The sequence below is a fragment of the Plectropomus leopardus genome, chromosome 7, assembly GCF_026936395.1.
Source record: "Plectropomus leopardus strain MGB_pleo_1.0 chromosome 7, ASM2693639v1, whole genome shotgun sequence".
NCBI lineage: Eukaryota > Metazoa > Chordata > Actinopteri > Perciformes > Serranidae > Plectropomus > Plectropomus leopardus.
In genome coordinates this window covers 15,210,283-15,223,150 of record NC_142182.1, presented here as the reverse complement: position 1 = coordinate 15,223,150, position 12,868 = coordinate 15,210,283, and the positions used below count along the sequence as shown (strand labels likewise).

The window sequence follows — 12,868 nt, the reverse complement described above, 5'->3', positions numbered from 1 at the left end:
CTCAGACACCTGGAGCATGCCTGATGAGTCTGACAAAGATAATCACATCAGTCTCATATTTATAATTAAAATACAACATTAGGAGAATAAAGGAGGTTACCTCAGCTGAGATGAGGTGTAACATTGTCTCCTCTCCAGGAGGAAAACAGTTGGCCAAATGAAATTTACACAATTTCATACATGTGTTCAAAAGTTCATACAAGGTAAATATATATATGGTAGGGGTGTGCCATATCATGTTTTTTTTAACATGATAAGAAAAATTTATATTGTGAAAATGGCAATATTTCAACTTGTTAACATAATGATGTTATGCTGTTATGTGTGGCGACAACAAACGTGGCTGTAGTGAAATTGCAACCAACCAAGAACAACTTTAGCAGTGTGGAAGCTGTGGTGTCATTAAGCATTAAGTGTGTGTGTGTGTGTGTGTGTGTGTGTTGGTGTGTGTGTGCGTGTGTGTGCACGTTTGCGGGGGTCTGATTGACGCCGCTGAGTGACACACGTTAACAGCATGAAGAGCGGTGAAGAATAAAAGAGTTTATAGGTGCAGGTGGATATTTTTCCAAAAGAGAGGGAAGTTGCACATTGATTTAAAGTACTTTTGTACTATTTATAGATTCAAGGGTGTATTTTTTTTGTATTTGGCAGCTCTTACAATGTGAATTTTGTGTGTCATTTCATTTTGTTGTAGTATTTATATTTTATGCAGAAACTTGAGAAGGGAGAGAAAATTTTAGGTCACATTTACTGACTATTTGAAGGCCAACAGATCCATTTATGTTCACATATACAAATACTTATTATATTGAAACTTACATTCAAATATTCTCAGTGTTCAATATCATCAAGAATGTCGATATAATACTAATATAATCATATCGTGTTATTTCGAGGCCATATTGCATACCCCTATTATAAGGCTATGGTACATTTTTACTTTACAGAGTGCAGTTAAGGTGAAGTGCCCTTAGACCTAATGCTATTCCTGTAAAGTCTAATCAGCTGACATTATGAGCAATGAGTGCTCACTTTGTGTCCCTGTGCCTCAGGCTTGCAATTTCTCTGCATTCATACAGGGAGAATGATTAAGTTTATGGTCTGTTTGTCTGCTTGTCTGTTTGCCATTGGCTTAACTGGACAAACAATCATCGTATACCTAAAGGGACTTGTAAATATCAGCCTCCATTATCTACTTGGATTAAAATCTCAGATCCAGGAGCAGATGAAGGACTTTGTCTAATAATAGTTAATTGAAAACGTGTACCCTCTAAACAGGCAGTGACTCTCTACCCTCACAGCAGAACCATATGTGACCTGCTTCAACCTTGTTTAAAATGACATCAAGCTGAGTGGGCATGCATGAATGGAGACGAGGTTGGATGAAGAGGGAAGTGGAGACCGCTGCTGCTAAGATTTTGACATTTGACAGGAAATTCAAACCGAATTTTCTGTATTAGTTTCCAGTTTTCAGTTTCTCAAAACTTTGTCCAAACTTTAATGACATGACAGTTTCTGTGTTTGAGTGCCTACTAGCATTTGGCTCTTGGTGGGTGTTAATTTCAGACTGTGATTGGGCCAGTGCAGTGCATTCTGGTAGTTGTAGTTTTTCTACCTTTTGAGCAAAAGGAAATGGCATACTGTTTTGTCTGATCATGTAGCACTACTTTCAGTAGTATTTGTGTCTTTCTATGGAGGTAAAGGAACAATCTGAATAGTGATGTTCAGAATTTCAAATATTGTGAATGGACAGATGTGGATGTGGAAGAACTTAATGTGCCACAATTAGCAGATTTTGGTGAATTTTGAATAAATCAATAAAATCTCAAAATACCAGTCAGTTGTTTTGAACATATAAGTTTGACCTCTGTCTCTAGCCACTACTATATTCCCAGCTGGAGCACCTACTTCTAGCTTCAAGTCATTGTTCACACCCTTCCTATTGTTTCCCTTAATCGAGCCAGAGACACAACTATAAATCAGCGGGCAGGATCTGGCCCGTTCTCCTATGAGTCAGTCTTGGCTCTCTGCTGGGAAAGTTGGCGAGCTCACAATATTCTGATGTAAATGTTACTTAGTTGTATCCTTGCAAAGAGGCATGTAGAGCTCTGGTTATGCAATATGCATGTGGTAGTGTTTCACCCATCCATAACCATAAAGTTTTCAATTGCATGGCTAGTGTGGCTAATCACTTCTTTGCTGTGTTTGATTTGGCCCAGTTACTTGAGGCCAGGAGTAGAATTTAAAAAGGCTTTGGAAAACCCCCAAGACTCTACAGTAAGTGATAGTGTAGTACATCATCAGTCACAGTAATAAGTAGTTTCTGTATGTCCAGCTCTGGGTGTTGCCAAAATCCTTATAAGAGCATTATATCAAGGTAAAGCCAACACTTTTACATGTTATTTTTGTGCATATATGTTGTGTTGTTGAACAGTACAGAGAGGAATACAGGTCATGTGAACGCATCCTCATGATTATGAACTTCCCCATGTTTTATTGCAGCGTGAATCAGCCCAAGAACGGACACTTTAATGTCTGGTCTGAATGAGAAAATGTAGGACAGCTATCTAAGTGTGTATTAGAAAGTGGTGTAGTTCTGGAGTCCTTCCATCCAAACCATGCCACATTCTGGGTCACAGTGTCTTCCTTCACTTCTTTGTACATACACACTTTGTACATTTCTTGTGCCTCATGTTATTCATGTCATACAAATCCTTCTTTTGTGTAGGACAGAAGGAATAACAGAAATAAGTGCTGTTTGGTTATTACGTTGATGATATGGCCCTCTCAGCTGATCTTAGATTTGCTCCTACTTCCCTCTTCTTCCGTGTCTTACTGTTTTCCACTATTTGCTGTCTGTGTTTGGCTTGCATCCCCTCTGTACTGCCTCCCCCCTTTGTCTTTGCCCCTCAAGCGCTGTCAGCTCAGGGATTCTCTCTCAGTTCACTTCTTATTTAGGTTAGACGTACTCAAGTGTTATGGCTTCCTACTTTGCTCTGCGATAGGATTTAAAGGCACAGAACCAACCCATTTTGCACTTGTTGCTTTTCCATGAGATCATTAATTAGGATGTCATCAGCAATGATACATGTCAGCGATTTCTTTGTACAGTTAAAATGAGGTTTTTGCAGGTTTTGCACAGAATTGCAAAATTAGGGGATTGATGATACTGTATTATTTTTTGTCAGTGAAATTGTCTTACCTGTGAAATGGTAATGAGCCAACAGAAATATTCATGCTGTATGATCCTGGTAAAAATTCATAGCGACAAGCCTCTAATGTACCAATATTTATTCAGGCCTGTTTATGTGCTAGCCCTACAATTTGACAACATAATGTCATGTGGTGTGTTTCCCCGCAGCAAGACTAGCACGACACTGAATGGCTTTGGGTTGAGTGATTACAGTATTGCATTTGTGGATGTGACTCTGTATCTGTTAGGAATCATATTAATGTATTTGCTGTATATCAGGGCTATGTGTGCTTGTGTGTGCGCTCGCTGCAGTGTGAGTTGATGTGCGTGTTGTTTTGCTTTGGTTTTTGGATTTGTGGCTTATCACACATCCCAGCTGTTTGAGAATGCATTGTTCTTTGCACAGCCAGGATTATGAGGCGTTTCAAAAGAAAACAAAAGTAAGACCAGAATGGGGTTTTGAAAACAGCATTTTTAGCTGTAAACAATATATGGCAAGTGCAGCCAATTACAATGAGCGACACAATTTAGATTAGCACAAGAAGCGGATTCAGAATTTACATTATACTGTGAGATTGGTTCAGTCTTCTTGGATCCACATCCTACTAGGGTGTGTATTTGTTTAGTGTAAGAGTAGTAGTCCTTCATGAATGCGATCGTGTGTAAATGTCTGTGTGTGTCTGAGTATGATTAGCTGTGACTGCTGCAGTGTTTGTGTTGACTCAGTAAATACACACAGTGAATAGAATCCTGTTTCTTTCCATATAAAAGCATTGAGAGTGTTATCAGTTATACTGTCACTTTCAATGACCTTTTTTATTGTATTGTACGGAGAATAGACTGCTCAAGAAGTTCTTTAGCTCCAAACCTACATTTGCTGTAGACTAGCTGATACTGACAGAGTTTAGAGTGTGTGTGTGCAGGTGGCAAACAGACATTTGGCCCAGAGAGACATTACCAGCTCCCTCAGGAGTGAGACTGAGTGGGGTGGGGCTCCACCCTCCTTAACACAGTGGTGTGACCAGGAGGAGCATGGAATGGATGAAGTCCGTTTATCTGTTTACACTGCGAGAGTTAAAGTGAAACCTTACTCTTACTTTTGTATCTCTGCAGGTGACACAGGCTGCTCCAACAAAGGCTTCTGGATGTGGTGTCTCCTGCGGCTCAGGTGAAAGGTAAGCTGAGGCTCTCACCTGCAGGCCCACTCTTTAATGTCTTAATAATGCATACGCTCGGTTCGACTGGCAAGCTATCTGCTTTAGCTTCAGTTAATCAAATGGTTTGCATTCGCCAATCACGTTACAGTCCAAGGTTAAGGTTTAATTTGTGGACCTGTTTTCTCTCAGGCGTCAGTCTACTTTTCAAATTTGACACAAATGCAAAGTACATTTTTACTCAGTGCTGCCAAGAGGGATAACTCACTTTTTGAGCAGAAGAGAGAATTAGGGCATGTCTCTTAAGGTGTGAATTAGATGTACTTTCTGTTTATGCCAGTTTTTATTACACTTGCTTTCTGCAGCTGTTTGATCACAATGTCAGTTACTGCTCTAAAGCTCACAGATGTGTTGTGTGTGAGCAATCATGTGTCAGTGTTGCAAAGTTGGAGCACAGTGCAGCGTGAAAAAAGACAAACTGTTTGACAGAACTGGGATCAGCAGCTTACAGGGCGTGTCAGATTCATTTGGGTTAGAAGGGAGTAAATGTTTGGGGTTGCTCAAGGACATTTGGCTACAGAATGATACTTCAGAGAGATACGCAAAGCCCTTAAACAGGCACTTTGCCTGGAGTACATGTTGATCTTTTATACAGTGGCAGAGGAAGTGTAATGACTAGTTACTGCTTCTTTTCTCAGCCTCCCGTCCTGAGCACAGTGTATATTTTGGTCTCTTCTGTAAGGATAAGTGTACCAGTGTCTTTATACGTGTTGGTTCCCTGTACAAACAGGACTGGAGACAGTCAGCTGTTCAGCACATCTGTTCATTGGGCGTAAAAATGTAAAGTAGGTGTTCTTACTACACTGAATCGAATGTGTTTAGTCCTCTTACTGTAAAAACGTTTCTGTTGTATCGGGGAATCACATTGAATGAAGTGACACAGTTACGTTACGGCCTCTGCTTTCGGGATCCTGAAACTGTTTGCTTTGCTATTCCTTACAGCCCTAAACTGGTAGCAGACTGTACTGTGGTAGCTGTGAAAAAAAACACCACTTGCCGGCTCATATCAGTCAGGAAGCATTTGGATTCAGCCGTGCCCGAGCTGTTTGTCTTGGCATGTGTTCGCAGGTGGAGACATATTAGATTTAACTGCAAATTACACATTAACCAGGCAAAATGTCTCAACTGAACCCAGCAGCCCACGGCCAGGATACTGTTGTCTGACTTTTTAGTCTGCTTTAAAAGCCACACACATTCAGCATATCTGATTTACTACAATGTTAAGATAATGGCTATAAATACTTTGTGGTTTATGTTTCTACTGACTGACCGGTTACATAGTTCTCTTATCTGTTTTACCTCACATTAGTAAGGCTCAGTATTGTGCACACAGGGTTCATGTATTGAGCATGGAATTAAAAACAAAATTTGCGTACTGTGTAGTAAAGTCAGGTGAGTTTTGTTTATAAATCCCATTATCAAAAATCACAATTAGCTCAGCAGGCTTTACAGCGTACGACATCCTCTGTACTTGGACCCTCACAGCAGATGAGGAAAACTCCCCCCAAAAAACCTTTGACAGGGAAAAAGTGAATGACCTGAATGCTGCGAAGCTTTAAAGCTCTGTTATTGCTATGGTTATCAATCTCAAAATCCCCCCAAATGGCCCATAGGAAAAGAAATAGTAAGCCAACACAATGTTCAATGCATCAACATTAATTATTAGTTAATCTCAGAAAAGGACATTTAGAAATAGTGAAAGGCATAGTTTTGTAATAATGACAGTATGACTACTTGTGACAGGCTTACAGATATGCTTGCAAAATGTCAAAAAAAAGTAAAACTTTTGTAGTATTTTTATAGTGTACAAACATGACCCCACAAAAAGTTGAGTGCCAGATATGCCAAAGGAAACTGGTATATCACAAATTCGCAACCAGCTTGGCAAACTGCCTGAAAACCCCTTACTAACTGTTAGTTTAATTTTAAAGAATGATTTTGACTTGTGACTTGCTGTAGAAAAGTGGTAAAACAAGATATTACATAGAATCATTTGATTAACAAATGACTTGCAGCATAGTATAAGATGGATGATTTAAGGTAATGTGAGAGGAATAGAGTGGGACAATGAGGTATACTATATTCGTCATACCTTATATTATTATAGAGCCATATATTGGCACTTAATGTGACTTGGAGCAGAGTTATGAAGACTAGTCATACATTCAGAGCCTTACCTTGTGACAGTGAATCTAAAGGAGCTCCAAATTGGTTGTCAGGCAGAATAGATGAAGGGGAGTGCCAGTAATGCTTAATAGCATCCACATTGGCCATTGTAGACCTCCATTCACAGAAAACAGAGAACCCAGCAGTCTCTTTTGATCAGCAAAGCAAAGTGTAATTTAATGAGAGTAACACTGAGGGAGCCAGAGTGAGATTTATGCTTATTTATTGTGTTCCTGGTGGTTAGAGAGTGGCTCTATCCATCTTTGTGTTAGATCTGAGACTCTGCCTGTGTTGTAGCGACACATGGAAACCAATCTGGACTTTCTGTTCTTAACAAAGCATTATGATGGCAAAAGTGAAAATGCAGATCTCACTGTTATTAGGGAAGCAGTACGGGTCTGTGTGGCAGAGGAAAATAGAACTGAAACTGTATGCGTTTAGATGCTACAGGAGGAAAGTAAGAAAACATATTTTCATGTAATGTAGCTTTACTGATCCATAAAGGGGCAATTGGTTTGCTGGCTGGGGTCTCAATGTGTGAAGTCTGCATGTTCTCAGTGTGTTTGCATAGGTTTCCTAAAGACATGCAGGTGGGGTTGATTGGCAGCTGTGAATGTGAGCATGAATGTCTGCCTATATGTGATTTAAAGGCTTATACTTCAAAGGATAAACAAGTGTCGCTAATAGATGGATGATCCTGGGACATCTTTGGGAGACCTGTCACCATTTTTAAAGGTCGATGTTATCTATATACTCCAGTTAGTTGTGTATGATATAATTAGCACTTCGGCTAGGATAAGCCTGTGTATCTGTCAGTGAAAAGCCTGGGAGCTGCTGCCAGCTTTTAAAGCAGTGTCTGTCAATGTGAGATTGACTAAGGGACAGAAGGAGGGCAGGTGACAGACAAGAATGTGGGAGGATGGACAAACTGTAGGAAGTGTTGGTCTGTTGGCCGAAACCTTGCTCACCATTGCCTGAGCAGGTACTGGTGCAGGGGAAAGAAATGAAGTAAAAGTGATAACGTTCACAGAGGTCACATCGTCAGACAGGCACTGGCAGAGAGCCACTTAAACACCAGATGCCATGGCATCAGTTCTACAAATTTTACTTAAAATATGTGTATAATCTTAATATTATACCGTACGCTTGTCCTGACTTTTGCAAAAAATGTGATATATCCTCAGAAGTTAAAATTTGGAAATAACATCTAAATAAATTGGGGAAGGATGTGTAAAGCATGGAACCCCCTCAAGTGTAGAACATAGACTGAAAGACCTGTTTCACATTTTATTAGTCAAAGGTATTTGGATAACTTGATCAACCTACTTCTTAAACCTTGTGAACATTTGGCAGTTTTTCTCAGTATTCACTCTGATTATCTGCAAGATTGTAGAGTCACGTTACACATGCTTATATTGTTATTTTCAGCATATGTTTGACTATTTAGGAACACCTTAATTTGTTGGCATGCAGTTGGTGCATGGCACTATAGAGGCTTTAAACAGAACAGTTTATGGGAAAACAAATGACCTTTTATACTTATTATAATCTGCCTCAAAGAGTTAACAGGCTCTTGAAGTTGGTCTGTGATGCAGCAGTCATGTTTCTTTGTTTATTTGCAAAGAATAAGACTTATTGATACTATTTGCAAAACCCTGTGGTGAGTAAAAGCTTTTCTCCTCTGCAGGACAAAGAATTACATCTATGCACATAGCTATGACAAAGTGGCCCTCTAAATTATTACATAAGGTTGTTGTTAAGGGACTGAGGGGCCCATAAACTTATACCTTAACTTCATAAAACGGTTCTAGCAGTTTTTGCATTTTTAATATTGATATCAGAACAGCGCTTGTTCTTGTGCTATTTTTGATAAAGATTAAATGCTGGAAAGGAATAAGGTCATTTAACCTAGACAGGAGTGCAAGTGGAGCACAGTGGCTGTTCAGTCATTGGATCTATAGAAGCAGTCTAGCCTCATTACATTACGTTAATTGAGCTCCCGGACTGGCATGTGACAGGACTATCAAGTGACTACTTGGACAAAGGGCAGAACTTGCACTCTTACCAGATTGACCCAATTACTTCCTATTCAAGGTTTTACAAATCATGAGCAAGTTGTGCTGAGGCAGTATTCATTCATCCCCTGTGTGAGAGCACCCAGCAATCCAATACAGACAGTCAGCCAAGTTTTGTTTTCTTTCGTAAGAGTTTCTTTTTTCCCAGATAAGAGATGCTCGGTGTATGGTGGGAAGTGGTGTGAAGTTGGCTCGTTCCCTCTCTCACCGTTCCTCCATTGGAGGGAGAGTTAGAGGAGCCCCGTGCTGAGGTCAGAGGCAGGAGGAGGGTAGCAGCTCATGGATCTCACCCAGTATCTCAGTTTTCTGAGGATGGTTGCAACTAACTAAAGTGATTTTGCTGTGCTGGTGCATTTTTCCCGTAAACTATCATTGCATTGAAAATACAACTGTCTCTAGCCAGCAGCACTCACCAACATTGTGTGTAAAAATACCTGTGTAGGTGTGTGGTCGCTCAGACTCTGACTCATTTTCAAAACTTACCATGAACAATAGTCTTTTGCTTATTTTTCCTACATCCTCTGCTTTTTCCATGGGTTTGTTCATTCATAAAGTTTCATAGCTGCAGTATGGGCTGATGATTTTGCTCACTTCTTTTAGGGTTTGCACCACAGTTTAGCTGGCTAAGCAGTTTTATATTTATAGCCACAGTTTTTTTATTCAGTTTTTAAGATACGCAGTCAGTATTTTCAGCCCGTGAGTTAATGGGAAGGTAGAAGCAGCAGGTTTGTTTTGGCAAGGGATACTTTTACAGAACTTTTGACTAACTAGCTCAAAGCTGCTTATTAAAAAGCCCAAATTATATTTTATTTTAGAAGATATATCTGACATAATTTATTCATCTTTGGCGGCTGGTGAGATTAAATGGTATATTACAGTCTGAGGAGTCTGTAATTTGCTTTTCCCCTCTGCCTCCCACTGGGCTGCCCTGTGCTTCAGCATCATTAATTAAAGTCATTTATCCAACACCTTGTCATCTATTATCCCTTGCTTAATGACCCTCCTTCTGTCCAGTTAGGATGGGCAGCCTCCAGGTCTCTGCTGGCAGACATCTTCCTCCCAGCCCATTACACCTCCTGTCTCTCCAGCAGACAGGCAGAAGGGCCCCAGCCCTCATCACACACACTCCCCCGAGAGCCACACTCTGCCCAACCTGTAGCCTGTGCTGCCTTAATCAGACACAGGCTCATTTTCTGCTTCTTTTCTTCTGTATCTATTTCTCTTTCTTACAAGCCTCCACATATCTTATTATTTCCTTTGTTGCAACAGAGGTTGTCAGCTCTATAAAAAGGCCTTATCATGATGTAACAGCGCCTTTAAATCACTGCAGTGACTTGGAAGTAGAGCACGAGAAAAAATCTGATTTGCAAAGCCCTTATATATATAATGAAAACTGCAACGAGATGAATAAAATTGGCTGATAGATTGTGTTTTTGTACATTGACTTTTTCAGCTTTGGGAGTGAAAATACGGAAGTGAGCTGGAGGGAAAGTAAAATTTTATGATACTGTCAAACCCTTAGATGGGACATTTTCATAAATAAACAGCTCATTTTGCATCTCAGCACGGTCACGTGTTACCTAGACAGTTTTTTTAAAACATGTATTTATTAGTTTTAAGCATTTATACATTTAAACATACAATAAATGTACAAACAATTAAACTTTCCCGGAAGGAAATATATGGCACTGACAAAACAAATAAATAAATAAATAAATAACAATCATAATGATGATGATAAAAATTATTTTTTAAAAAAAGGGGGGAAAAAAGTACCCATGAGTCTCCCCGTTACAGACATGCTCGCTTTATACATTTTTTTCTGTCATTTGATTCCTAATCAGGACAACCGGGTAAGACTTGATCTATCTTGTCAATATGGACTTTGTAACTGTTTTAAAATGCAAAATAATGTAACTCAAAAGGTGATTAAAAAACCCCAATGCAATTAATCATGATTAACTTCTAAAATTCTGAGATGAATTGCGATTTAAAAAAAAAAGAATAATTTGACAGTCCTATAACAAACAAATGCACTAATATTCTACATGGTTTAAGAATTGGCATTAAATAACAATCAAATAATCTCAATTTAAACACCAACAAGTGAGATTTTCCATTGAATTAGTTGAAATAGTATTAAGTGGTGAGTTGGACTTTGGTCTGCACAAAACACTTGAAAAATATTGATTACTGACACCTCTGACATCTCTTCACAGGCCGATTTTAAACTACTCTCATTCACATGTGCTGGCAGAGTACTTCAGATGAAGCGAGATGGGAAGAAAGGTGGAGGGAAACCCTTTATCTACCGTGAAGAACCGCTAACTATCTCAGGGTCACTGAGGTGACGATTTATGTCACACCATTAAGAAAATCTACGGTGAAACAGTGCTCATGAAAGGGTTCCGTGGAGGAAAGCATGGTTATCCTTTAAAATAAATTGGTGACATTGAACATCTCAGATGGCAACCTGAATGTGCTATTTTGTCACTAGGACAATGTTCTGTGAAAACTTGACACGAAAGACTATATCTTTTGCTTTGTTTGCCTACCATGACATCATCCTTAAAGTAAATCATGGAATAGTGATCACCATGATTTGTTAGCATTTTGCTGCTCCTAGGCTTTAACAACCATTACTCATTGAGAAAACAATGCACTAAATTATATAAAAGAATTTTTACAAGTTTCAGTTTCAGAGTAGCTATTAGGGGATGCAACACTGAAAATGCAGACAGCTACAAAAATATCTTGGACATTTTTTCAGAATGGTTGAGGTCTATCCTGGCCTCAAATCAGTTGGATTTCTGTTACCTGAACTGAAAATGGTCATCCATGAAAGACTTGAAATATTAAAAAAATAAGATGTAAAATATTATAATTAAACTGTTTTTTACAGGGATTTTTTTAAGTGCCTCCTGACCAATGTGGAAATGTGATGAGGTCATGCAGGAAACATTTGGTTACGGTGAATTCAGTAAAGATTAAACTGGTTACTAACACCAAGAGTTCACTTTCTTAATACTGTATGATACCAGTATTTACTAACATATACTGAAGACAGAACACTATAATATGTTTCATTAAGAAATTGCAGACATGTTCACAAAAATCTAAAATGAAACAGCGTGCATTTCCAAAGGACAGAAAAATATTGATGCTTGAAAATGTAGCAAGACACTGGATTTAAAAAAAAAAAAAAAAATTAAGAAGGCTTAAAGCTCCTGTTTGTCGGTTGTAGGGGGATGGTTTTTTTAATTACACTTTTTTTTACTATTTACTGCAATTCTAAATAGATAACAGCAATATATATATATATATATATTTTTTTTTTAAAAAATAGGCTAGGTCTGCTCATTACTTGATCAATTATCACAATAATTAGTACAATGCTTAACTGATAGCTGCAGCTCTACCATGCATATTGACAAAGAATTACACCGTGTATTGTTAATCCTCTGTCATTACTCTGTTGCCTCCTTTTGCTCACAGCTGTAATTGAGCTGCTGGAGGTTTGTCACAGTGTGTGTTCAGATCTCTGTACATGTGGGTTCATGTGGTACATGTGGGAATCAGTGTGCTGATGCTGATTGTCAGGCAGCAAGTACCATCAGATCTGTTTCTGTGTACAGGTTCATTCCACTGACACTGAGAGGATCTGATGGTGTTAAAAGTGGTGCTGCACAATGAGTGTCCTTGATGTTCCAAGAGAAGTAACTCCTTGAAAACCAAAGCAATGGAGGATGTGCCAGTTCAAGTCGAAGTAACGGCTTCAGCCTCTCAAAGTACGTCATTGAGGTCCTTTGATACTTAAAATGTCCAGGTAGTGTCTCTCTGTGCGTGTGTGTAGATGTGCATATGTTCTTTTGTCTGCATGTTGATGCGAACAGAGTGGCCATGCTTGGCACCTCTCCATTCATCAGCTCAGCCTGGATAGGCCTGCCCGAGGCTGGTCCTCACACACAACTACTCCTGGCTTGGATCCAACAGTACACACAGACAGCTGGCTCTATCGACCAGGTCAAACATGGTTCCAGTGAATCATAGTTTGGGGAATTGTTGAGGTTTCAAATTTACCAAGAAAGGTGAATATGACTGTTTTATATGTCTCCAAAGACAAAGAGTTGTGAAGGAATGAGTCCTTAAAACTTGTAAATGACATTTCAGCACCCTAGATTTCCCCACCTTGAAGTCAATTCATTTTTTGAATGAGTTTT

The 12,868-nt window shown here is 39.2% G+C and overlaps 1 protein-coding gene across 2 annotated transcripts in view; it reads left to right on the top strand.

Annotated features, from left to right (window-relative positions):
* osbpl5 (oxysterol binding protein-like 5) overlaps window positions 1-12,868 on the top strand; it is a 53,959-nt gene that overhangs the window by 10,433 nt on the left and 30,658 nt on the right. The window contains exons 2-3 of one of the 2 annotated variants that reach the window (XM_042495535.2): window positions 4,307-4,368; window positions 12,284-12,436. In XM_042495535.2, coding sequence (XP_042351469.1) covers window positions 12,388-12,436 — 49 coding nt within the window. In that variant the 5' untranslated portion in view covers window positions 4,307-4,368; window positions 12,284-12,387. The remainder of the gene's footprint in view (window positions 1-4,306; window positions 4,369-12,283; window positions 12,437-12,868) is intronic. The other variant, XM_042495536.2, reaches the window with a different exon arrangement.